Source organism: Aspergillus aculeatus, assembly GCF_001890905.1.
Source record: "Aspergillus aculeatus ATCC 16872 unplaced genomic scaffold ASPACscaffold_5, whole genome shotgun sequence".
NCBI classification, from domain to species: Eukaryota; Fungi; Ascomycota; class Eurotiomycetes; order Eurotiales; family Aspergillaceae; genus Aspergillus; species Aspergillus aculeatus.
In genome coordinates, this window is record NW_017962980.1 from 249,137 (window position 1) to 274,394 (window position 25,258).

Here is a 25,258-nt window from a genome sequence, read left to right on the forward strand (position 1 = left end):
TCTTATCTTATCGGTCGATAAACCGGGCAGTCACCATACTGCCCTCGAGGTACACGCTGAATTACTTATTCGTTGTATCAATTCAAGTCATCGGACTCATTATCCATAATACTTAAGAGGCTGAAATCAACAGGAAATCATAAATTGAAGTCTATAGTACAGATTTAAACGAGCTAATGCTAAATATGGCAGATGAATGCAACCCAGCTGATAGTATATACAAGAACTTGCTTCAAAGCAGATGCCAATCGGCACAACCACACCACACATTTGCCAACGATCTAATAATGACCTCGACACATCCACTATCTAGAGCGCGTATAAAACTTACTGTTTATGATGAAATGCACAGGTCTAGCCCATAATGCTGTCCCACAGTCTTCTGCCCCATCCATCCTTGGGGTTCGAGGTCTCCCAGTTGGTGAACTGCGGCCTGCCAGTGTCAAGATCCGCCTCAAGAGGACGGACAAACGAGGTGCGGTACCACGCCTTATGTGCGAGATACAAGATCACGAAGAGGACCGGGCAGATATAGGCAACCCAGAAGTCGGAAACGTTGAAGTGGGGAATCCAAGCAGTGAACCCCTGGGTGAAGGTAATGAGGAGATTGAAGAACAATCCGTACCACGCCAGATAAGGCTGGCCCCAAGACTTGTAAGGCAGGGTCTCGCGGGAGATATCGCGAGCAGCCATCGCCTTCATGAAGGCGATGTGACTGGCGTTGATGGACGTCCAGCAAATAAACCCAGCCACACTGGAGATGTTGACCAGCCAGTTGAAAACAGTGGTTCCGGAGCTCGACACGTTCATGAAACCCAGAAGACCGAAGAGAGCGGTGAAAGCAACGCTGACGTATGGCACACCACGCTGCGTGACCCAGCCAAAGCAGGAGGGCGCGAAACCTTCCTGGGCCAATCCAAGAAGGACACGGCTACCACTGTACACATTGGAGTTGGCGGCGGAGAGAACGACCGTCAGAAGGACCGCATTGATCAGACTGGGAAGAACCTTGACACCGGCCAGGTTCGCGGCGATAACCATGGGCGAGGCCGATGCGTTGCCGGCATCGCTAGCGAGGTTGGGGTTGTCATAAGGCACCAACAGACCGATGAAGAAGATGGTCAAGACGAAGAAGATAAGAATGCGAATGAAGGTCTTGCGGATAGCGGAAGGGACAGTCTTCTGAGGGTTTTCGGTCTCACCAGCAGCAACACCGACAAGCTCGGTACCCTGGTAGGAGAAACCGGCCTGAATGAGCACCGCCCAGAAACCGACGAACTTCCCAACCGACAAATCAGAAGTGATCAAGTAGGGTGCAAAGGCGCCCGGGCTGTGCCAATACTTGAAGCCCAAGTAACCCTGTCTGCCGACTCCGGCGTCAATGCAGATAGCGAAGATCATGAATCCCAACACAGTCAGTACCTTGGTCAGCGAGAACCAGAATTCCAACTCGCCGTAAAAGCCGACGGGGAGGAAATTGATCGCTGAGATAACAACCCAGAAGACCCCGATAAAGATAGCGACGGACAGGTTCTCATCCCAGTATTTGACGATCATACCGGTAGCAGTCAGTTCGACGGCATAGGTCGACGCCCAGTTAAACCAATAAATCCAACCCATGGCGAAGCCCAAGCTCGGATCGACGAGACGCGCGGCGTAAGAGGTAAAGGCTCCGGGAACGGGGATATAGGTTGCCATCTCTCCCAGAGAGCACATGACGGAGTACACGATCGAGCCGACGAAGGCGTATGCGATAAGGGCACCAGCCGGACCAGCCTCTGCCAGCGCTGTTCCACTGCTAATGAACAGACCAGTTCCAATAGTTCCTCCTAATCACCAATCAGTCGGGTAACGAGCCTGTAAGAGGGGACGGGCAAACGCACCGATAGCGATCATCTGCAAATGGCGGTTCTTCAAGTTGCGCTTCAGCTTTCCCTCGTCCTCGTGATCACTCTCAATATCCTTTCCATTTTCCTGCGCCGATCCAAAGCGGCGTCGCGACCGCAGCCCGCTGTTGCTGTCGGAAGAATTGGGGTCATCGACAACACTCTCGACGCCCAGCTTATTCGCGGGCGCGATGTTGTCCAGTTCGCCCATGTTGGCGGAGGGATCGAAAGACAGGTCCCGAGAGCAGAAATGCTACCGTATTGGAGTAGGTAGCGTGCCAACGACTTCGACCAGAGAGCTTGGTTTGCAGAAAGTGTGCGGCGTCACAGTGACAGGCAAAGGCAAACGTCAGTAGGATGGGGGAGGAAGCTGGGTTAAGTGACAATGTGGCTCTAGGCAGAGTTTTCTCCATTTTTCATTATCAACCAAAATCTGGGATGGGCGCTGCTGCCACTCGGAACCAGCGCGCATCTTGCAACCATTGGATCGGCTTTTCGTCATGTTCCATCGGTGGGAAAGGCGGGAAGGGAAAAACGAGAGAATTTGCCCCACTCCCTCGGCGGGCTGGAGCTCACTATTATGTAAAGCTCTGGGCGAGGGGGGCTACTGTCAGTTTCAGTTTCACATGGATGGGAGGTCATTTTCAAGGAGATAGGAATTGAATCCTCAAGTGGCGCAACTCAACACGGCCCCAAATGGTTGATGTGAAATTTAAGCTCGAATTAAGCATAGTGTTCGTGAAGAGTTCAATGCAGACCAAATGCTTATCGATTGGGGGGATCACGTGGGCCAGGCTCGAGTTCGACCGTTCGAGAAAACATCACGTGGTTGACACTCCCCGGCGGAACTCCGGTGGCGTTGTTTCCGACCGGCGCTAGAAGTCTGGATGGAATGAGAAGAACCTTCCACTTTTTGGTAAGCTCTGGCAAACTGTAGTTATGTAGCGGTAGGCACTTTTGGCAGGTGCACTTGGCATTTGTCTTCTCATCAAAGTGCCATCAGAAGTGCGGGTCCATCAGGCACCGGAAAAATTGGTACCAGTACATTATTAGGGCCACTCCCTCGCCCTGAGTTCAGGGCGCCGGGGCGGTTGCTGTGTGCTTCTCACATAAGAATGGCGAATTGCCCACTCAATTGACTGGCAGGATGGCCCGTAAGAAATTCGACGAAACGCACTGTGTGACTTGACTTCTGTCCTACGGGACTGGATATTCGCTTCTTTGATGCACCGTACACTCGGTTGAATCTCGCCATGGCTGGGCCTTCTTCTCACGCACCATGTGGGTGAACCGAACCTGGGGCTGTCCGGATAAAAAAGCCCAGGAAAGTTTTTCTTAGCCGATTAGAATCACCAATGGATATGAGTCAGGGCAATTGTTGATTATCAGTTGCCCTCTCCCGGACTGCAAACCATGCAAACCCTGCAAATCCCCTGCAAACCGACGAGTCACGACCGGAATCGCTGCTCGCAGCACGTGACTGCACGTACATCACTTGAGTCATACACCGCCATCGATAATCGAGTTATATAGCCGGTCTGGATACTTGCTACAGCTCAATTCCAATCCCAACACAGCTACATCAATCATGCCCGGCGCCTTCCGAATGACCGCTGCGCGGTGCAGCTCGGCCACCCGCCAGCTGCTGCAGCACCAAGCCTCGCAAACCCTGCCGCCGACCTCGCCCTTCGCGCCGCGCCATCTGCTCTCGATCGCCGACCTGACGCCGACCGAGTTCGCGACGCTGGTGCGCAACGCCTCGGCTCACAAGCGCGCCATCAAGTCCGGCGCCATCCCGCAGAACCTGCTGGGCGCGCTGACGGGCCAGACGGTGGCGATGATGTTCAGCAAGCGGAGCACGCGGACGCGGATCTCGACCGAGGGCGCGGTGGTGCAGATGGGCGGCCACCCGATGTTTTTGGGCAAGGACGACATCCAGCTCGGGGTCAACGAGTCGCTGTACGACACCGCCGTGGTGGTCTCGTCGATGGTCTCGTGCATCGTCGCGCGCGTGGGCCCGCACGCCGACGTCGCCGGCCTCGCCCAGCACTCCTCCGTCCCCGTCATCAACGCCCTCTGCGACTCCTTCCACCCGCTGCAGGCCATCGCCGACTTCCAGACCCTCCACGAGACCTTCACCCCGAAGGCGCACCACCTCTCCAGCCTCGGCCTGGAGGGGCTGAAGATCGCCTGGATCGGCGACGCCAACAACGTCCTCTTCGACATGGCCATCAGCGCCGCCAAGATGGGCGTCGATCTCGCCGTCGCCACCCCCAAGGGCTACGAGATCCCCGCCTCGATGCTGGAGCTCATCCAGCAGGCCGGCCAGAACGTCCAAAACCCAGGCAAGCTGATCCAGACGAACATCCCCGAGGAGGCGGTCAAGGGCGCCGACGTGCTGGTCACGGATACCTGGGTCTCGATGGGCCAGGAGGCCGAGGCCCGCAAGCGCCTCCAGGACTTCGCCGGCTTCCAGATCACCCCCGAGCTGGCCAAGCGCGGCGGCGCCAACGAGGGCTGGAAGTTCATGCACTGCTTGCCCCGTCACCCCGAGGAGGTCAGCGATGAGGTCTTCTACAGCAAGCGCTCGCTGGTCTTCCCCGAGGCCGAGAACCGCCTGTGGGCTGCCATCTCCGCCTTGGAGGGGTTCGTCGTGAACAAGGGCAAGATCGAGTAGATGGGGATATCTGGGATCGTGTACTTTTGAACCAAAAAAAGCACTTGTTTCTGTTTTGATGAGCGTGTATAAGCACTTTTTCCGGTGGAGTATCTTGAGGCGGAAGGGGGGATTGTCTAAGCACTATTCCAATGAATTGCATGGACCCGAATTCTGAGTCCTGAGGCTATTTTGGTCTCATTCAAGCTTCATATAAGTGTGCAGTATTAGGAGGTTAGAGTGTCTATCGCCCAGTAGAGCATAGTAGTAAAGCATCCGTCATTTGAGAGAGATGTGCATTACAAGCTTGAAATTCCCTCAATTTCAGACCTTCGTTTATGCTCAACAACATTGGTATATCATTTCTCCAACCTGGGAGTATATGCGGGCTATGTAGAAGCTAATTACTCATCGGCGCTCGATCAACGCACTTATACGAAGCCATTCTTAAGGTTCACCCGTCACGCCTAATCTTTCGGTGGACTATCTTCCAGCACCAACTGGCTCCCTCTCACCGACCTTGACTTTCCCTCTGCATCCGCGCCTGCCAGCCATCCACATTACTCCGACGAATCCCAAGGGTCCTTCGCATCGTCGTTGGCGGTTGGTTCTGGACCATTGCCATTGTGGTCGTGTGGAATGTGCTGACGGGCCGAGATAGCTGGTCGGTACTTGCAGAATATGTATTCATACTGCCAGCTGATGTCGGCTGAATAGAAGTTTCGTGGCTGTTCTGGACTATAGACTTGGGCATCCGCGAGAGGTCCGTGGGCTCGGCCAGCCACGTGTATGCATTCGGATGCGATGGTTCGAGGGCTGGTCGCGGTGGTTGCCGCCGCTGCACTTGCGGTCGGTGCATGGTATATGGTTTCGGAATCGACCCTTTCGCCGCGGCATTCGTCGGTCTCGTCTGAAATGGGGGTACAGACAACGTCCCTCTCTGGCCTGACACTGAGAGAGTTTTGGCAGTAACTTCGACCTCCGTCGTAGTAGCTGGCGAGGAGGGCAGTCCTAGGAAGCCGGAAAGTGTCTTCTGGGAAGCGTCGGGCCTACGACCGGGACCACTGCCAATCGCCTTCCTTTTGGCACCGGGTTTTGCGGTGGCTGGATCCTCGACCACGGCATTGCTTGCAGCGATGTAATTTCGGGCTGATGAGAATCCTAGGGATGGAGTAGGAAGCCATGTGTCGGTTTCAGTAGTTTGCGGCTGGTCAAACCGCTTTCTCTTCGAATACGGCCCCTCGACCATTGCTTTCCGATCACCATATTGAAGCGAAGGATCGACTTGCTCGTATCCTTCCTGCGTCCACCGGTCATCAAACAATGATGTAAGTGTGCTTTGAGCTTCTTGTATTGCTACCTCCTCTGGTTTGGGTCGATGCAGGATGTCTGCGATCCCATGAACGACATCGTCGCTGAAGACAGGGCCGACCAAGCGGAACCTATTGCCGACTACTTCCTCCGGAAGGAAATTGGACAGTTTGGTCATCTCGCCTCCCTGCGACTGTTCGAGAGGCTGGCTCAAGTAGAGCAGTGCTTGTGCTCGGGTCATTGCTACGTAGAGCAGCCTCCGTTCTTCGTCGGAGTCTTCGGCGCGTGAGTGGGGAATGCTGCCATTGTACACGGCGGGAACAAAGACGACGGGCCATTCGAGTCCCTTTGCCGCATGGATGGTCGAAATCGTGACTTTCTCGTTTGAGACGTTCGCTTCCGAGCCTTCCTCTTGCAGTGTGACCTCGCTGGACAGCGCCACATTCGCGAGAAACCGAGACAATGCTTCTTCCCCGGGGTGCGCCTGTTGCTGCTCAAGGCCCTCTATCACGGGGAGACTTTCGGTCTCGGGATTTCGGCCGTCTGAGCCAGACGTATCGTCTGCCTGGCTCAGCAGCTCCTCCACATTGGCCCACCGGTTTTCCTCATTAGATCCGTGCAAGGTCTTGAGATATTCTCGAAAATTCAGCTTCTTGATAACATGGTCAAGGAGGATCCGTGGCGATGAACTATCAGTGGTGTTACTGAGCTTTTTCCGTGCAGACTCGATGATTCCAACGAAGGTGCAAAGGCCTTGATTCGTGAGCTTTGAAAGAGTGCAGTCGGCTGACCGGTGGCCTTGCGCTACACCCTTGATATAGTCCCAGAGAGGCAAGTTCGCTTTCTCGGCGCCGGTGGTGAGCGCCTTGATTGTCTCTTCTCCGATTCTTCTCGACGGAGTATTGATGACACGGGTAAGGGCTTCGCTGTTTTGCGGATGACTGATGACCCGGAGGTAGTCTAGAAGCAGCTTGATTTCGACTCGGTCGAAGAATTTTGAGCCTCCAACCATCCGGTATGGAATTCCATTCTTTCCCATTGCTGACTCAATGCGTCGAGAAAGAGCCGCCGTTCTGAGCAATACGGCAAAGTCGGAGTAATTGAGGAGCTTGCCTGTCGTTCCAATACAACGTTTAATCTCGAGGACGATCCAACGCGCCTCAGCTTCGGCATCTACCAGTTTCCGCAGCACAGGCATGGTTCCCACGCTGTGTGTTGGCTGCAGCTTCTTCGCTGGTCTGTAGGTGTCTTGCTCAATGACATCCTGTGCCGAATTCAGGATAGACCCAGACGACCGATAGTTGTTCTCCAGTAAGACAACGGATGTGTCGCGATATAGTTTCTGCATGCGTGCCAGATTCTTGATCTCTGCGGAGCGAAAGCCATAGATGCTTTGATCCGGGTCGCCGACGATGGTGATGCGCTTGTTCTGGGATGCAAAGAGATTCATGAGCTCATACTGGATGAGGTTAGTGTCCTGGAATTCGTCTACCAGGACGGCTTGGATATTTGAAACACATTTCGGATGCTGTCTCAGGAGGTCGGCGCATCGCACAAGCAGGTCATCGTAGTCCAGCAGATTCGACTCCGCCAGGTGCCTTTCATACTCACGGTAGACCTGGACGAAGTCCCATTGCTCTGTGGTCTTGTTCTTTGTCTGTATCCTTGCTGCAACCTCGTCTGGACCGACGCCCTGGGCCTTCTGGCGGGAGATCCGTCCTCTAGCGGCTCCAGGCTCGATACTGACGCGCAGCCGCTTGATGATTTTCTGCCAATTGTCACAAGTCAATATAGCTTCACCATGAAGACGGTCGCGTGGAGATCAACAAGAAAGAGGCTTGACCCACTTTGATGATAGACGTACTGTCACCGGAGTCGGCGATCCCGAAGCCTTTCTTCAATCCGATTAAGTGGCCGTAGATCACGAGATACCGCCGGCAGATCGAATGGAAGGTTCCCAGGAGCAGTCTTTTCTGTAAGTCCTCACCAATCAGCTTGGTCAGCCTCTCCCGCATCTCCCGGCTGGCTTTGATAGTGAATGTGCAACAGATGACATCTTGAGGGCGGTAATTATGGTGCGCTAGAAGATACGCGACGCGCGCCGTCAAAGTCTTTGTCTTGCCCGAACCCGGTGGCGCGAGGACCTGCAAGACGGAAGCCGGGGATGTCACAGCAGTGGACTGGGAGGAATTGAGACCACTCAGGATACAGTCCATTGCTGATCACCCATGAGTTGCAGTATCATCGATAAGATACTGATTGGGGTATGATGAGGTAGATGTTGTTTTCGGGTGACACGAAGAAGACGCGTTGTCATGTGACACCTGCAGCTGGAAGTTATCATCACGTGACTCGAGGACGCTCTCCATCGTCGGGTTTTTTGTTGTGTAACCTCATACCACCCTTGAAATAGGGTCTAAGAAAATTAGAATGTGGCAGAGACGGTGCACTTGACCTGAAACTATTTGATAAAACTTAAATTGCGAGGTTTTGCTTCCAGCTGTGGCGGGTTTCGGTGACTTCTGGCAAGTTCATTTATATGTTTTGCAGATTTCAAGTATTCCTATTCTGACTTTATGAAGGCTTCGCCGAGACTTCACCAAATCTTCACTATACTCTCGTTGAAAGGCATATGCCAAGTCTAGTATTGCAAGCAACAACGGGCCACATCCTAGTCGGCTATATTATAGTAGTTTTACTCGTACAAACTTCCCTTTGCAGAGCCACTTGGTTTATCAGATTAGATCATCAGATTAGATCTGCCACAGAATGTGTCCAGTAGAAAGAAGAAGAGCTGCCTAATTTATTTCTTGTTCTTTCCGAGTTCTATGCTTTATTCGAGTTGAAACGCCCCGCTGGGTTCCCCCTCCTTCACCCTTGACTAATGACAATCACGCTTGCTAAGTTCTTCAGCTCAACAGCCGCCGAGAGTGATCACTTACTTCATCTAGCCCAAGCGGGTCTCGCATTGACAGGCTGGAATCAAGGCAAGCTTCGTATTTAACCATCCCGCCTAGGCAGGAGACATTGCTGTCATTACTCTGTTTTCTTACGATCTTCTGGTACTTGTCTTGATGGAATAGATCGAATTTACCTAATGCTCCTCACACACTAGAAGCGCTTTTCGTTCGGAGGTAGAATCCATTAAAAGGGCTTCCAGATCTCAATGTCATAAACATCCTCGTCTACTATAGAATTCATTCTTCAGAAGACAATTACCTCGTTGGTCTCAGTTCAGATTGTCACGGTACAGTGGAAACATCATAGTCCCACAGCCTTACATGACTCGACCTAGCCCGAACAACAGTAATCCAGGTTCACTGTACTGTACCTTTAGCCGAGGCAGCACAGATGCTTCCGAGGGCTCCGAGCGCAAGGCCTACTTTTCGAGACGTACATTTACCAGTTGGCCTGTCAGGCTTGATCCAGATTGATAATTCCGAGAATCTACCAGGATCGCGGACTGCAGTCGGCAAGGTAACCAAGATAGGCAAAATCGGGTGTTGCCGTCCATCAGCCTAGTATAATCCTTGCATGTATGGAGTTTGACCGGGATGAGAGACTTTTCTTTTGGCCTACAGTTGCAACTGTTTGATCCACGTTTTGTTCTGCATGGTGGCCTGTGCGGTTGCATTGCATATGAGACAGCTATGCCTGCGTCTCGAGACGTGATGGCATTCTTTCGAGGTGGTAACTTTGCGATTGACTTGTAATGAAAATGGTATCACTTGTTTTATTTGTTCAAATCCTGTCTGGTAACCCCCACATATAGTTTGGTCTCTTAGCTTGTAGCAACGTCTTATGAATTTAGTTCAGTCACTGATGAGCAACGTCTGCAGGCATGGCATACATGACATTAGGGCTGGATACGTGGGATATTTTTGGGACATATCTCTGCACAGTGAGTCATTTGAGTAATGGGCAGTAACTTAATACTTGCTCAACCTAGCTTCTGTTTGTGCTATAAGCAGGACTTGCAAGGGTGCCATAGTATTGGGGCGAAGTATGAAGCAGCCCGTACGATACAGGTGACGTACTGTACTGTATATCTGACAGATTACAGTCATAATGTGACCATAGTTCTGCTGTACTCAGTGTTATCTGATCCGGTAAATTACATACCAGGGGTTTGATACGGCAGTGTCGAGGAGGGGTAAACCTTGGAAGCCATGGCCCAGCCGGGAGGGGTACTTGATCTATTTTTCTTTCCATCTTTTTCCTTTCCCTTCATCACTCAGTCCCCTGCTATCTCCGACGACGTTCCGATACTTCTTCTAGGCACTTCGGGCAAGAACGTCAAAGGTGGAGTCAGGTCAGGTTCTGGGTCTTCCCGGGTTGCCTCTCTTTCTGCAAACCGCCCATCTGCAGAATCCAGTCCGACGACCGATGTGGGGATGCGACTGGGTTTAATATCATCTCGGTCCAATGGTGGACTGGCCACTCCAGTCCGCAGCCAAGAATCGCGCGAGTCCAAAGATCCAGTCCGACGAGGCCTCCACGACGCCCCATTGGAGTGATAATGCAGAGTGGATTCCGCGACCGGTTTGAGACAATGATGAAATCAAAGCCCCTCTCTTCTCCCCCGGGCTTGACCGGGTAGATTTTTTCTAATCTGATAAGATCCCAGGACCCCCGGCGGCTGGCTCCCTTGTTTGTGTCTTGCCCTGTCCGTTAGTTTTCTCATCCATCACTTTCCGTCACAATGGCTACTGTACGGCGTCTTCAGCAGACTTTGTCTCACTTCCAGTCCCCTCGGACGACTCAGCAACTCTCAATCGTGCAGGGTCCCACAGAGCCGGCTTTGCTCGATATCACTTTGGGTGAGCTGCTGACGCTCCAGAGCCTTCACTATGGCGACTACGAATGCTTGGTCTTTCCCTGGACGGGAGCTCGCTGGACGTATACCAACCTACACGATGAGGCCGACCGGCTGGCTCGGGGCCTGCTGGCGATGGGGATCCAGAAAGGCGACCGTATCGGTATCATGGCCGGCAACTGCGAGCAGTACATCGCAGTCTTCTTCGCCGCGGCCCGCGTGGGAGCCATCCTGGTGGTGTTGAACAATACATACACTCCTTCCGAGCTGTACTATGCTCTTGATCATACAGGTTCGTTGCTATCCGCTTGCTCAATTGGCAGCATGAGTGGCTAAATTAAGCGCTTTCTTCCTTAGACGTTCGTGTGTTGTTTATGACCCCTCGTATTGGCCGTCACTCTCTGGAAGAGGTTTTGGAGAAGATGGGTCCCAAGCCCAAGCAAGCCGGCAACTCTGTCGCATTGGAGGAAATTGTCATTTTGCGGGGAGAGTACCAGAACTTCAGCACTTACAACGACGTGATACACCGCGGGTCATCGCTCCCCAGCTCTGCCTTGCCCAACCGCGAAATGGAATTGAGCCCCGCCGATGTCTGCAATCTCCAATTCACCAGTGGCTCGACGGGAAACCCCAAGGCTGCTATGCTCACACATCAGTAAGTATTCAAAGCTAGATGGGGGTGATGCAAGACATGCACATTCACCTACATCAGGTGTGTTGGCGAGCATCTTGACTGACCGAAGCTGCGTCTGATAGTAACCTCGTCAACAACTCGCGCTTCATCGGCGACCGTATGGACCTGACCTCCTTCGACGTCCTCTGCTGCCCCCCGCCTCTGTTCCACTGCTTCGGCCTGGTGCTGGGCATGCTGGCTGTTGTGACCCATGGATCCAAGATAGTCTTCCCCAGCGAAACGTTTGACCCCAAGGCTGTTCTCCACGCCATCTCCGACGAGAAGTGCACCGCGTTGCACGGAGTCCCCACGATGTTCGAGGCTATCCTGGCCCTCCCCAAGCCCCCCAAATTCGACACCCGCAACCTCCGCACTGGGATCATTGCTGGAGCACCAGTCCCTCGGCCCCTGATGAAGCGACTCTTCGAGGAGCTGAACATGACACAATACACCAGCAGCTACGGTAAGCGATGATGCTCTGGAAAAAATCCAATTAGACAATTCATTGATGTGTCTTCTACTCTGAACAGGTCTCACTGAAGCGTCTCCCACATGTTTCAACGCGCTCACCACGGATACCATCGAGACCCGACTGAAGACAGTAGGCAAGGTCATGCCTCATGCCCGGGCCAAGATCATCGATGCCGAAGGCAATATCGTCCCTGTTGGTCAGCGCGGGGAGCTCTGCATCGCCGGGTACCAGTTGACCAAGGGCTACTGGAACAACCCGGATAAGACGGCGGAGACTCTCACCACGGATGCGGAGGGCACGACCTGGTTAAAGACGGGCGACGAGGCCATCTTCACACCGGAAGGTTACTGCACGATCACCGGTCGCTTCAAGGACATCATCATCCGCGGTACGTGACTGACCCCTTCTTCGTCACTGTTACTATATCACACCATCAAACGACTAATGTTACGGGAACAGGCGGAGAGAACATTTACCCCCTCGAGATTGAAGAGCGGCTCGCCGCCCATCCGGCCATCGAGCTCGCCTCCGTCATCGGCGTCCCGGACCAGAAGTACGGCGAGGTGGTGGGCGCCTTCATCGCGATCGCCGCCGGCCACGAGGACCAGCGGCCATCGGTCGACGAGCTGCGCAACTGGACCCGCGAGACGCTTGGGTGGCACAAGGCCCCGCAGCACGTGTTTGTGTTCGGCGAGGAGGGCATCGACCGCACCGTTCCCGTCACGGGGAGCGGCAAGGTGCGCAAGGTCGACTTGCGCAAAGTCGCTGCCCAGGTGTTGGAGCAGCGCGGGCAAGCTACAGCTGCAGCTATGACTTGAGCCTTGGGTGGGACAGATTTGGATTTTGTTTCTGGTTTAAAATGTGATAATACCCTTTTTCTTTTCTTTATAAAATGTCAAGCTTTGTCTAGTTGCCTAGTGAATTATTGTCAATGTTTGGGAAACGCTATACAGCGAATCTTGAAGGGCATCGCATCGCATCGTGAAAGACTTATTCGAAAACAACAGCGTCATCGAGCACCCAAGAGGAAAATTTCCAACCTCGGAACCCAAACGGATCAGATGTGGTGTCACTAGAACAGACCCATCTGATCTGATTAGATGATATGATCATCTAATCTGATTGGGTAAAAGTGCGCGCCCCGTGGCTGACCCGGCAGACGGTGGGCATCCACTCCCATAACCATGGCCCTGCCTGCCCACGCTGCCAGAATACAGAAGACAGAAAAAAAAAAAAAAAGAGAAAAGAGCTGAGATAACAAAGGGGATCCACTTCTCGGCAGCCTCGCACGGCAAGAGTTTTGTCACTTCGACCACTCGAAAATCCCCCTCGAGAGTAAAACCAATCATTTATCCCCTTCCCTCAATTCTTCACGGCTACGTAGAATCTCATTCAGAGAGTTAGCCAATTCCCACCGGGTAAAAGGCATAGGTGCAGTGACGGGCTACAGCGGTTAAGGGTTAATTAATCCACTTGCGCGTTGGAGGGAGTGGGGGGAGAATAGGAGGGGAAGAGAAGGAAGGAAGGGTGGCTGGCACGATAGTGAGTCAATTTTGAAGGATTTCTTGTCCATGGATGTGTGTGTGTGGGCGTGCTTTTGTGGGCAGTGGCTTCTTTTTTTGTTTCTGGGTGGGTGCCAGTGGATATTTTGAGAGGACGTTTGGGCTAGTTTTGTTTACGGGTGGAGATTCCGTTGGGCTCGGGTATTGTCTGTATTGTATTGGAAGATGGTATGTATGTATGTGTATTGGACTTGGTAAGGTAAGGGTGATAAGATCTTGTAATGCATGTTCTGTATTGATAATACGTGCAGGATATAGTATGAGATTGCTTGCAGTCTATAAATGAGCGGGCTCTGCTTTGGATACTGTCCAATGCAGTGCAATCCATAAATGAGATTGAAGGATATCCACCTTTGGCATTGTAGATAGGCTTAGCTTGACTTGACTTAGTTTCATCAACAACATATCTAGTAATGTTGGCCAATTCAAAACTAGTAATACCCTAAGCTAGATTACCCTTATAAGGAACACATAAGTTACTTCTATCGTCCAGTCTACCGATTCGATCTTCCCTCTTTATTCTTACATCGAACACCAAAACCACTTATAATCTTATCCAGAATCCAACTTCCATAATACCACCTCCTAGCTCGACGACATCAGAAAGCAATATAATATGCCATCGCATAGAGCCCAGCCAATACAACCATCCAATGCACACCCTCCGACCCAAGAAAACCCGGCCTATCTACCTCTTCCGCTCACATAGCCATATCTCTTCCGAGTATAATCAAAAGACCCCACAATTTCAACAACAATCCGATATGGTGTAGTGGCTAACATCGCCGTCTCTCACACGGCAGCCGGGGGTTCGATTCCCCCTATCGGAGTTCGCTTTTTTGTTTTGCCTCGCTTTTGCCCGCAACTTCCCTGGCGAGGATGTAGATCTTATTCTATTCCAATCGAAATCAGAGTTTTGGGGAGTGATGCAACATCCCTAGGCAGATGGTTCCGGCCACGGGCCGTGGTCGTGCCTTGCCTTTCCGTGCAGTGATTGGCGTGTTGTGGGCTGCGTGTCGCTGGATCCGGCACTGCATTTGTACAGTACCTTGTTTGCTCGGGGTTTGGGGTTTGGGTTCAGGATCTTGAGGACTTGGGTTTGAACTTCGTAATCTCTAGCGAAGGGTGATTTATTCCACCTGCTGGATTATACTAGAAGGCTTAAATGGTACAGTACAGATTTTGCAGGTGCACGGTGGATGGTATCACACAATATGCAACCCTGATATACAATGACTTCTCAAAGCAGTGTATGTGTAAAAATCTACAAAGTCTATAATCACCACTCCACTAAACAGCACATACAGCCCCTAGAGTCGGACTTCTCCCTAGACCCTAACCACCTTCCCCGGCTCCAACTCGACAACATCCGTCCTCCCCCCGGCAACAACCTCTACAGTAACCCACGCCTTCGCCTCAACCTCCACCGGCCCATCCGTCCCCCAACTCACCTTCACCTCCCCAGCAGGAGTCCACAACCACCCCTCCGCCCGCTCCACCAGCTCCCGCCTCGGCTCGATCCGGATCCTTGGAGCCCCCGCAAGCCCCGGCGTCACGCCAAATACCTGCGTGACCAGCTCATTGACCGGACAGGCACTCCAGCCGTGACAGTCACTGCGCGCGTTGACGTCGTCCTCGGCCCAAGTCGTCAGGTTCTCGGCCATCATGGCGCGCCACGGCTCGAGCAGGCGGTGGAACACCTCCGCGTAGACGCCGGCCTTCTCGGCAGCGCGGAAGACGTAGAATTTCATCGCGTAGGAGCACTGCGGCAGGGAGGAGGGTTGCTCAACGCACCGGCGCATGAGACTTGCCGCTTCGGCGCCGGTGACGGTCTCCGATAGGATGGCGAAGATCTGCGCGTGTTGGCTGTATTGCTCCACGCCGGGCCCGTCTGTGTATAGCCCGTCCCTTTGGCCGATGCAGTGCTGGTTTACTGCGCGGCGGAGGGAGTCGGCGCGGGCGCGGTACTCGTTGGCTGTGTCGGTGCGGCCCGAGAAGGTGCACAGGTCGGCGGCGTGGAGGAGGGTCATTGCGTAGAGGAGGCTGTTGATGGTCGCCGCCCCGGCGCTGTCGGCGTGGTAGGCGGGCGGCATGCACGATTTGAAGATTTGACCGGGCACAAACCATTCCTTGACCCAGTCGACGAAGGGCCAGGTGTTTGGCTCGAACTGGCCCACCAGCCCCCGGCTGTCGAGGCGTTGGTCGAAGTAGTTCAGGATGCTGTCAACTGTACCTAGGTACCGGCGGACGAGGGTCTGGTCGCCGAAGTACCGCATGTGGTCGTGCACCATCAGGATGAAGTAGAGGGAGAACTGCGGGATCTGTTTGAGCGGGAGGCCCGTGGGGTACTGGGCGATGATGAGGCCGTCGGCGGTGCGGCTGGCGTGGAACTCCTCCATGGTCTTGCGGGCCAAGCGGTCGTCCGGCGAGAGCTGGTAGTTGAAGAGCATCTGGAGCCGCGAGTCGGATGCGAACTGGTTCTGCTCGTAGAATGGACAGTCCTCGAAGGTTTCGTGGCGGCAGTTCTTGAGGGTGTGCAGACTTATGTCCCAGATCTTGGTGAGTTCATCGCCTGCGTGGATCTTCGTCTTGATTTCCAGTGGATACGATGTCTCTCGCAGGGATATCCGGTTTAGCGTCAAGGGCTGGTCGATCGTGGTGATCTCGATCTGGACGTAGCGGAAACAGCGGAACCAGAATGGCTCGAAGGAGTGCGTCTCCTGGCCAGCAGTGACAGTATAGTAGTCCCTTGGCCCGTAGAGACGTCCGCTGACGTCCGCGCGGTTGGCTTTGGTTCGTGGCATGGGGAAAGGAGCGGTATCCACCCCTAGGTCTTTCTCGTAGCACTCTGCATACAGCACTGTGATGCGTGTGCCTAACCCTCCACTGAACGACAGGTTGATGAAAGCAGTCATAAGCTCTTCCACGCTCAAGTCGACCGTTGCGCTCTCACCCGCCGGGATGACTACAGGTTGACCACTGGATACGAGCGCTTGCCAGTCCTCCGCTGGAACTGCACCAGAAGACTTGGCGACTCCATCGAAACCGCAAGGTATCTCTGGCAGAGAAGGGATCGGACGCGGGCTAAGCTGCCAATGGCTCACGATGGGCATCATCTTGACCGCGTTGGACTGTACGACAGCAGACTCCCATGCGGAGTCATCGTATCCAGCGTCTTGCCAACCACGCAGGACCGGATCCTCCTCAACACGCTCATTGTTCGCCATGAACGGCGGTCCCAGCAGGAAATTCCACTCCGCGTGCGGAACTATCTGCACAGACCTTTGCTCCCGGCATCTCCACGACACATCGCTGGAGATCGGGACATCCTATAAGCTCCTTACGTCATCAAAGTGTGCTTGTGGCCGTGCAGGAAAAAGCAACAGAAGCAACGCGGGCAGCGGAATCCCCACACAGCAATCAACCTACCTCATTCGTCGAATACAGCATGAATCCCGGCAACGGCGAGCTGACAATTGAGGAAGAGCCAGCCACGATACTCGAGTAGCGCAGGACCCGGGCACTGATCACATTCGCGCCGGCGACGAGGTGCGGGCGAATGTCCACCGTCTCATAGTACCACTTGCCGGGATGCGATTTGCAGGGGCCGAAGCTCACGCTGCGCCCGTTGACGAACAAGCGATAGCGACTGTCGGCGGAGACGTGCACGAGGCATTCTTGGTCACTGCGAGCGGTTCCAGACCATTGGAATGTTTTGCGGAATAGAAAGTATCGTCCGGGCTGGTTATCCTCTTCCAGGTAGTGCGGGACCCAGATCCATGGGGCGGACAGGGCCCAATTCGTGCTAGACATTCCTGCTGGTGGTAGTGGTGTTGCACCTCAGAGGTTCTATACAAGATTGTGAGGGAGAGGTGGGAGTTGGACAGGGATGGATTTAAGGAACAGCCGTGGGGAGCTCGGATAACCCGCTCGGTCAACCATTACCCCGGATGACCCCCCCGCACTCGGCTATTCCGGCTTTCTGGCCAGCCCTCAATTGGCGGGGTATGTACTGGATTAGGTACTCTAGTTTACTGTGCAGAAGACTGTACGTAATGAGGGCCTGAGATCTCTATGTTCATGTTGCGCATTGTACATTCTATGTCAAGCGTAATAATACATCTAAGCATCCGCTAAATCCAATCAATCTACCAACCCCCCCAGATGTGGTTTTATGTGGTTTTATACAAAAGTCTAACTCTACGAGCTTCTAGACGGATCGCCAATCGTACCGGTTGTAGTCCTCTCGCACCGCCTCGCCTTCTGGGACCTCCGTCGGATCAGCTGGGGCGGACCTCTTGTTGTAGGTCTCTGGCGGCGCCCACAGCATGTTCCAAATCTTGGGGCTACGCAAGGAGCTCTGCGACTGGAGCGGGCCGAAGCGGAAGGTGCCTTCCTGTTCTCTCGACGGCAGACGCATGTAGTAGCGCACGCTGTCTGGGATCTCCTCACGGAGATGGCTGACCATGATGAGGGCTTGCTCATCGGAGAGACCGCCGAAGCGTGACTCCGGGCCAAGCCCATTTTCAAGGAAGTCAATGCACTTGTCGCGTAGACCGATGGACATTCCGGAGAATGCCTCGTCGAGAATGACGATATCAGGTCGATGAATCAGAGCGCGCAAGAAAAGAATTAGCCTCTGAAGGTCGACAGGTAACTGCCCGAATGTGGCCGTGTCGGCCCATTCCATCTCAACGCCAGGGGGATTGAACTCCTTTCTGAAGTGGTGAGCATCGTGTAACGGGAACATCTTGCCAGTGGTTGCCGTAATGATTCCTTTTTTGCGACCTGATCTATTGCGTGGGAGCGCGAGGGGAGCGCTGAGTTCAGGTTTGAAATGCTCCAGGATGGCTTCCACGTCCAGATCGCGCTCGTAGTTCATCTTCGGCCGCGACAAGAAGGTCTCAGAAAAGCCGGATTCGATGGCTTCACGCAGGGTGAGTTGACGGGGAAAGAAAGCGTGGACTTCAGGCGAGGAGTGACCGATGCGCCGCTGAAGCTCAAAGATGGAGATACCCGGTTTGCCCTCCTCAGGGAGACGTGAGCGGCCGAAAAGACGAACGGGAAGCGCATAAGTCTGAGGATGGTCGGAGGTGATGAGCGAGAGCAGCGTCGTCTTGCCAGATCCGTTGGCGCCGAGGATGGCCCAGCGCTGGCCGCGACGCACCGTCCAGTGGAGACCCTCTTTCGACTCGCCGTCAACAGACTGCGACCATTTGCCCAGGACCGCCTTGTCTCCATACTGCACGCGAACCCCTTCCATTTCAATCAAGGGCTCGCCGCCCCGGGGCGGATGAAGCTTGGCTGGCGCGGAGCCTTCGGACAGAGAAGATGGCGCAAAGCCCCTCAAAAACTCCTGCATGTATTCTCGGGTCACGATCAATGTCGATTTCACTAAACCCTTATGGTAGCCTCCTTCGGTGTTTTTGTTCAGCCTCTTGTAGCTGTCCATGACATCCTTCTCATACGGTGGAACGGCATGAATGAGATGCGTGCCGAAGCGGCGGGACTGGGCAAAGTATGACCATACAGTAGTCAATTGATGTGCAAGTGTCCGACGCCCCGCGTATATCGCGGCTTGGCCGTCGCCGAGTATGACAACATGACTGATCCAGTCTGGCAATGGGTCTTGCGGGCGGAAGGCGAGAATCAACCGGGGTTCTGCCTTGCGGGCGAGGCGGCGGAGGACTTCCGACATTCTTGTGGTGGATTCAGGATCAAGGCCCACTGGAGGCGATTTGAATCAGTGGGTGATTCGACACCGGGGGACATTGGCCAGGAAGAGGACTTACTGAAAGGATCGTCAAGAAGTAGCACTTCCGGCTTGTCGAGCAGGGCTTTGGCGACCCGGGCCCGTCGCATTTGGCCGTTGCTCAAGTTGGCCACCGGCATGTCCAGAAGTTCACCCAGCCGCAGATCGTCGATGACCCGGGCAAGCAGCTCCTCGTCATCAACGGTACCACCTCGCTGCTCCGGGAGCGGATTCAACGAGGTCTGGCCGCGGAGAAACTGGCGCACTGTCCAGTCCGTCTCCTCCCGCAGGCTCTCATACCGAGCACTCAGATAGGCGCCCCGCGTGCCCCCATTGGCTTCGGAGCCTTCCCCACTAAAACCAAGGTATCGGATCGCATTCTGTGGGAATCGCGCTCGGGGGTTGCGCTGGGCGATCTCATCGCTGAGAAGGTACGGGTAACTCCGCCCGTTGGGGGGGTCAGATATGTATTTGCCGCCAAGGATCTCGAGAAACTGGGTCTTGTCAGAGCGCCCGACTATTGCCCAAGTCTGGACTTCGAAATTGTCCTCCTCTAAAGGCTCGGTCGGCAGGGTAAAATCGATGCCTCTGAACAGGGGCGCGTTTGTGCCTTGAGTTTTGTCTTGGGCCGTGGGAGCAGACTTGTAAAAGGTTGCGTTCTTGATAGAGATCAGCGGCGGAGAGAGAGAGGATGAGAAGCGGATCGATTGTGAGAGCGGTACTGACCGGAGAGGCCTTATTCTGCAGGCCCGCCGGAGCATGACGGTGCACGTATCAAAGAAACAATGCTGGAACTGAAGCAAAGTTAAGTCGATCTGAGCGCATGGTTGGATTTCGCCCTGATCGGCCGGTTTCGGTGGGGAGGAGAACTGCCGGTACGCACGTGACGTCACGTGTATTATCTCATACTATTGCCCTCAGGCCGCCGCGCTGGGAATTGGTCCGTGCTGCCACTCAGGTATCACCAGATATAAATGTGTAAGATAGAAAATCATACCCGTACATTTCATGAAGAAAATATGTGATTCAAATATATACATGGAAATTAACCAAGTGAAGAGAGGAAGAGGAAGATACACAAAGACCAAAACCGAAGGCCAATGCGGGCTTAGCGCCGCTGTTCACCTCCCTGGACATTCTTCCAAGAACCCGCATAATGATGTGAGACCAGGTACGGGCCCTGGTCCTGGGGGTACCCGCCCTGCAGTGCTGCATATGCCGCCTGCGGCAAAACCAGCACGTCCCCAAGCAGTCTCGGCTCATGCAAGCTGGTGATATTAGACCGATCCACTGTCTTGCCCAGCGTATGCGAGAGACTCCGGAGTAGCGCCACGGTGATGGCCTGCGGACCACTCGCGTCCACCACGTCGGGAATCATTTCCATCGTCACCCCAGAGAGCGAGACGTTGTGCGATTGTGCGATCCCCTCCATTTGGTGCATCACATACTCGATCGCCGCCTCGAAGTGATTCAGCCTGGGTTTGGCCATCATCGTCCAACTGGCAAACTGCCATCCGTCAAACTCCAGTCCGACTACCACGTTGACCTGCTCCTTCACCCAGATGTTGCCGTCATCCTTGACAAATACGTCGGGAATCCATTCCGCGATAGGCGCCTCGCAAGTGACATCCAGGTCGCTCCAGATGCCCCCGTCGGCGTAGAGAATCAACAAGCGAAGAAGATCGGCGCGGATGATCGGAACCTGGATCTGTTGATAGAGATCTGCCACCTCGGGCCAGTCGTCCCGGAAGGTCTCTTCGACGTAGGCGAGAGCACTGTCGTCGGAAAGTATTTCGTGCCGGAGGGACGGGTTGAGCGCATGCCACGACTGGATATAGGTCTGGATGTCCGGAGAAACGCCTTTGGGACCTGACTTCTGCCATAGCTTCATAGGAAAGGCGGTTGAAGTTGGGGCGATGGTTGGAGTCGCTGCTGAGACCGAGAGTGTGGTCCAGGTGGGTTGAGTGGCGCTAGTTGGTTCAGGTGACGGAGTAGGAGTAGGTGATAAGAAGGCTTGTTGTTGCTGATCCTGTTCTTGTTGCTCTCGTTGCTGCTGTTGGGCCGGGGTTGTATTTACGGCAAATGTACTAGTGACCACAGGCTGGTGGAGTACGCGGTGGAAGAGATAGAAGTTGAGGAGAAGAAGTGTCGAAAGGGCCAGGGTGACCGGGCGGCTGAGCGAGAGAATCATTCTGATCGATTATTCGTCGTCGTATTGGGCTTGAATTATATAGTGAATTGGTTCATTCCTTTTTGAGGCGTGCGATTTTAAGCAGTAGTAGTAGTAGTAGCGAAAAGAGGTCTTGTCGGGTGACTGTGGCAGAGCGATGGTGGTGTCATAAAGATAGATGGTAAAGACTGACTGCACGGTTCATTGACCGATAGAGCAATAGACAAGAAAGCAAAGCTAGCGAAAACGTTCGACAGAAGCAAAAAAATCGGCTATAGGAATTAGGGGATAAGGTGGGATGGGATGAGGTTCATCCCAAGAGGATATGGAGGGGGGGGGGGGTAAACTGAAGTACTGAGTTAAGTGACCACAAGAGGAGAGCGAGGGCGACCACCTATAGTTATCTTTCATTCGGACATGACTGCATATGTAGTAAGATTAATGGACTCAGCCAGGGTTCGACTGGGTCGAAGGGTCGGGCTAATATCCTTTCTCCTTTAATCTACTCGAGCAGATTGTGCTTAAGTTCGCTTTAGCGTAAATTTGGATTTCCCTCGCCCATTTCCTGATAGGGGCGGTTTGGGTGAAGGCGGGCGATGAGTGGAAAAGCAATTGCGGGCTAGTCGTTCCAAGTCGGCAAGATTTGCTTCCTGAGATGGGCCTGTCTTACCTGTTGTGGTGCTGAGTACCGTATAGGTAGGGTGGTATTTCTTGATTTCCACCAGAGTGGATCCTCATGGGTCTCAAGCAAATTGCTCGATCCGATGGGCAGATCCATTGGAACCTTTTCTTTAACTGGCCGGTGAGGAGTGAAGAGGGATTGAGAAGAGCCGATCGAGGTTCCGAATCAGGGTCTGACATGTTGGCAGGTTACAGGCTTAGGTAGTTACAAGTTACAAGTTACAGCGGAGGGACCCTGCTCGATCTCTGACATGCTAAGCATTTGATGGATGGAGCATGACGGGGTCTGAGTCTGACCAATTTGGCACGCCAGGGGGACAGGTTGGCCTGAGGCTAGACTAGTGGCGCTAAGAAGGAAGAAGAGGAAAAGGACTCGGGAAAAAAGGGTCTGAGCCGCTTCCGGATGCTGTCGCATTGCTGATTTGTGGGTAAGCATGTGGCTCACTGAGTTCCGCGGATTCAGCGAATGTGACCTCGTATTTTTATTTTTATCTAATTTTTATTTCTCCTTAGGCTGATTGCTGCTGCTGTCGTTGAGCGTGTGCTGCACTGCCGGGCAGTCAGTACCTACTGTGTAGTCTTACTGACTTCTTCGTAGTGCCCACGTCTCGCGGTCTGGACAGTCCTCGGCCCTTGCAGAGCGGAGCGGCAATGGGCGGTTATTTTTAGTCACCCCATAGTCACCTTTTAGTCACCGGAAACCCGAAGCTACCGTACGTACAGTACACATAAGATTCGCATGTGCGGATGATAAACTGTGACTTATGTACTGTATTTAGTACACGATATGTGTACCCATGGATTACAAAGTAGGCCATCATGGATAATTATCCTGGGGCCTCAGAAGAAGAACAAAGAAAAACGGGTATTTGGGCATACAGCTGGCAAGGTGGGAGGCGCGATGGCTTCCATGCAAACAACGCAAACAGGTCATTAGAAAAAAAAAAAAGACGCCCTATACACACTGATTCAAAGGATTGTCAGTTGACCGCAATGGCTCACTGAGCTGAGCAGGGTTTAAAGGAGCGAGAACAACGTTGCGCATAGGCCCTGAGGTCCAGATGGAGGAGGGGTAAGACTCGGAGCCGCCCTCATTAACTCGGCCCCCAGTCTGCCGAGGAAAGGGGCCGTTTGTGGATGGAATGGGTAAGAAAGTACCAGGTACTGTGTTAAAGTCCGAGTAGATGCTAGAGTCCAACAAGCTTGGCAATTTAATAATTGTGGCCGTGATAGGTTGATGCTCGGTGATGGTACATGCTCCCCGCATATTCCGAATCAGCATCGGCGTAGATCGTCTGCCGGCGATCCTCTTCGGGTAGGAGCTCCTTAACCTCCCATGTGTTGGGCTTGATTCCAACAGAGAACTCGAGGTCCTCTTTCGTGATATAGTCCCAGAACTGTATGCCGCCGTTAGAGATTCAGTCGGTCACGAAGAAATAGCGTGTGCCTACCTTGTACACCATCATGACCGCTAAGAGATTGCAAAGGGTTGCAAAGAAGAGTCCATCCATATAGTGCTGTACATTGTCGCAAATCGCATCGCTGAACGCGTAAAGAAGGACCTGCCCGCAGATAAAAACCACAAGACCGAAAGCGATATGGCCCAACGGCCAGCGGTCCTCGAGGGTGTTGAGGACAAGCAGTAGCTGCATGACCAGGTAAATCACGATGAAGATGGCATTCACAAGGTACAGCACAACAAACATGCCGATGGTGTTAGTAGGACCGAGGCTGCCCCACGACTTGAAAGTCGCGAGGGAGACAAGGAAGGAGACGACAAACATGGCCGCCGAACTGAGTCGCACGAGCCAGACAGATAGAGTGGTGCCATCTTCATAGAGCTGGAACCCTACAAAGCCGTTGATGAGCAACGAGGTACAGAGTGCCGAGGCCAGGCCGTTTTGCACAGCAGTAAAGTAAGGAAACGAGCTACTTCCTGGGGGGGTCACGCCTGCATCCAGAATCAAAGAACACATAGTCAAGAGCAGGTAGATGTAGAAGAAGGTCAAGATTTCCTTGCGGCCTGCATGCCATCATGGCACTTCATTAGTGGATCTCACAATGCGACGGAGGGAATATACAACAGAGATGACAGGCTCATACCAACAGCAGTGAACTTCGACCGAATGTGCAAAATCATGATCACCGTCATACCAAGGGCGATAATATGGACAAAAGAAGCAGCGCCCTCAAAGATGATGGTATTGGCCAGTTCGATGTTGCGTGCATAGCAGTTGGGGATAATGCCCGTTAAGCCGGATATCGAGGATGGAGGGCCCACCAAGGAGCACAGAGGCAATGGTGCCTTCTCACAGATTGAATCGAAGTCGCCGAACCCCATTTTGTCTTCGATAAAGTCCTTGAAAAAGAAGCGAGGAGGATAATGTCACAGGCGATCGCCCGGTCAGAAGAGGTTCGTTGTAAGGTAAATAAGATGGGCGGGCCTCCGACCCGGTCTCCACAACAACAGGTGATAAAGAGCTGGGCCTCGCACTGCTCCTATTACCGGGCAGCGCCTGGAAGATGCCACACAGCTGGGAGAAGAAGGAGGCAGTGAGAGGGAGATTCTAAAACGAATGTGAAGTGGATCGTGAAGACCCTGTCGGGGAAGAACAGATGAACGCACACACGAGGGGTTCAGGGAGTGGGAAGATGAGCCGGGGACCCTCCTTCCTTCTTCTTCCCCCGTCTGAATTGCAATAGCGCAGCGCATCACGGGGTGGGAAAAAAGGTGTGCTGCTATTTTAGGAATAGTGTGGAGTGTGGCTGACACACATAGCACGTGATTGCGGAGATACCCGCTATCGACGCCTGAGGTATCCGGCATCTCATGCTCTCCCGGGCCTGCGGTGTGGACTGCCTTTTGTGTACAGTACCTTCATTCGTTTGTCTTGCCAACTAGTCTATTCACAAAAGATTTGGAGAGCAATTCCCTCCAGCTTCATTCACTCCCTGTCTGCTGACTGAGAGCTTTGTTTAGCTCAGAACAATGGATGACAAACGAAAGAATCAGGTCAAGCCTGATTATGTGCTTTGTTGTACCGGTTCGGTGAAAGAACAACCACGACAATGTCATTGTGACCATCAACCAGATCATTCATGCTCAGATAATATGCTCTCGTTCTTGTCACAGCAAGTCCCGAGAGACGATGCCAGGCGGAAGGTCGTCTGCGAAGATCCGCTCCTATCTGACCTGCATAATTGAAGCTAACCCTGAGTCCCTGACGACCTCCGGTATACTTCGGCAGTCATGGACAAAGGGCTGAATATTATAAGTAA

At 53.4% G+C, this 25,258-nt stretch overlaps 8 protein-coding genes and 1 non-coding gene across 9 annotated transcripts; 3 read left to right on the forward strand and 6 right to left on the reverse strand.

Annotated features, from left to right (window-relative positions):
- Positions 1 to 192: 192 nt before the first annotated feature.
- ASPACDRAFT_77045 (amino acid permease) lies at positions 193 to 2,268 on the reverse strand. Its single transcript, XM_020204858.1, has 2 exons — positions 1,884 to 2,268; positions 193 to 1,829 (listed from the first exon to the last, which is right to left on the reverse strand). Exons 1-2 carry the CDS (start codon positions 2,095 to 2,097, stop codon positions 355 to 357), a joined length of 1,689 nt encoding a protein of 562 aa, XP_020057560.1. The 5' UTR covers positions 2,098 to 2,268; the 3' UTR covers positions 193 to 354.
- Positions 2,269 to 3,480: 1,212 nt separating this feature from the next.
- On the forward strand, positions 3,481 to 4,746 carry argB (ornithine carbamoyltransferase). Its single transcript, XM_020204859.1, has one exon. The coding sequence runs from the start codon at positions 3,493 to 3,495 to the stop codon at positions 4,561 to 4,563; it is 1,071 nt and encodes a 356-aa protein (XP_020057561.1). The 5' UTR covers positions 3,481 to 3,492; the 3' UTR covers positions 4,564 to 4,746.
- A 307-nt stretch (positions 4,747 to 5,053) lies between these two features.
- Positions 5,054 to 8,069, reverse strand: ASPACDRAFT_25984 (ATP-dependent helicase; the record flags this gene model as incomplete). The annotated part of the gene is made up of 2 exons (XM_020199378.1): positions 5,054 to 7,621; positions 7,701 to 8,069. The coding sequence occupies 2 exons, from the start codon at positions 8,067 to 8,069 to the stop codon at positions 5,054 to 5,056; spliced, it is 2,937 nt and encodes a 978-aa protein (XP_020057562.1).
- A 2,458-nt stretch (positions 8,070 to 10,527) lies between these two features.
- sidI (putative long-chain-fatty-acid-CoA ligase) lies at positions 10,528 to 12,753 on the forward strand. The gene is made up of 5 exons (XM_020198732.1): positions 10,528 to 10,961; positions 11,027 to 11,324; positions 11,426 to 11,805; positions 11,873 to 12,202; positions 12,274 to 12,753. The coding sequence occupies exons 1-5, from the start codon at positions 10,556 to 10,558 to the stop codon at positions 12,630 to 12,632; spliced, it is 1,773 nt and encodes a 590-aa protein (XP_020057563.1). The 5' UTR covers positions 10,528 to 10,555; the 3' UTR covers positions 12,633 to 12,753.
- A 1,381-nt stretch (positions 12,754 to 14,134) lies between these two features.
- ASPACDRAFT_t104 lies at positions 14,135 to 14,206 on the forward strand. Its single transcript has one exon. It is a non-coding gene; the product is annotated as a tRNA-Glu (tRNA).
- A 498-nt stretch (positions 14,207 to 14,704) lies between these two features.
- On the reverse strand, positions 14,705 to 17,189 carry ASPACDRAFT_51153 (putative rhamnosidase B; the record flags this gene model as incomplete). Its single annotated transcript, XM_020202437.1, has 2 exons — positions 14,705 to 16,705; positions 16,806 to 17,189. The coding sequence occupies 2 exons, from the start codon at positions 17,187 to 17,189 to the stop codon at positions 14,705 to 14,707; spliced, it is 2,385 nt and encodes a 794-aa protein (XP_020057564.1).
- A 397-nt stretch (positions 17,190 to 17,586) lies between these two features.
- On the reverse strand, positions 17,587 to 19,948 carry ASPACDRAFT_1866569 (putative ABC transporter; the record flags this gene model as incomplete). Its single annotated transcript, XM_020197878.1, has 3 exons — positions 19,169 to 19,948; positions 18,887 to 19,103; positions 17,587 to 18,820 (listed from the first exon to the last, which is right to left on the reverse strand). Exons 1-3 carry the CDS (start codon positions 19,887 to 19,889, stop codon positions 17,587 to 17,589), a joined length of 2,172 nt encoding a protein of 723 aa, XP_020057565.1. The 5' UTR covers positions 19,890 to 19,948.
- A 288-nt stretch (positions 19,949 to 20,236) lies between these two features.
- ASPACDRAFT_26239 (glycosyltransferase family 32 protein) lies at positions 20,237 to 21,319 on the reverse strand (the record flags this gene model as incomplete). Its single annotated transcript, XM_020199406.1, has 1 exon — positions 20,237 to 21,319. The coding sequence occupies one exon, from the start codon at positions 21,317 to 21,319 to the stop codon at positions 20,237 to 20,239; it is 1,083 nt and encodes a 360-aa protein (XP_020057566.1).
- Positions 21,320 to 22,714: 1,395 nt separating this feature from the next.
- Positions 22,715 to 24,718, reverse strand: ASPACDRAFT_1898059 (chitin synthase export chaperone). The gene is made up of 3 exons (XM_020198733.1): positions 24,083 to 24,718; positions 23,431 to 24,002; positions 22,715 to 23,376 (listed from the first exon to the last, which is right to left on the reverse strand). Exons 1-3 carry the CDS (start codon positions 24,318 to 24,320, stop codon positions 23,191 to 23,193), a joined length of 996 nt encoding a protein of 331 aa, XP_020057567.1. The 5' UTR covers positions 24,321 to 24,718; the 3' UTR covers positions 22,715 to 23,190.
- Between the last annotated feature and the right edge of the window lie 540 nt (positions 24,719 to 25,258).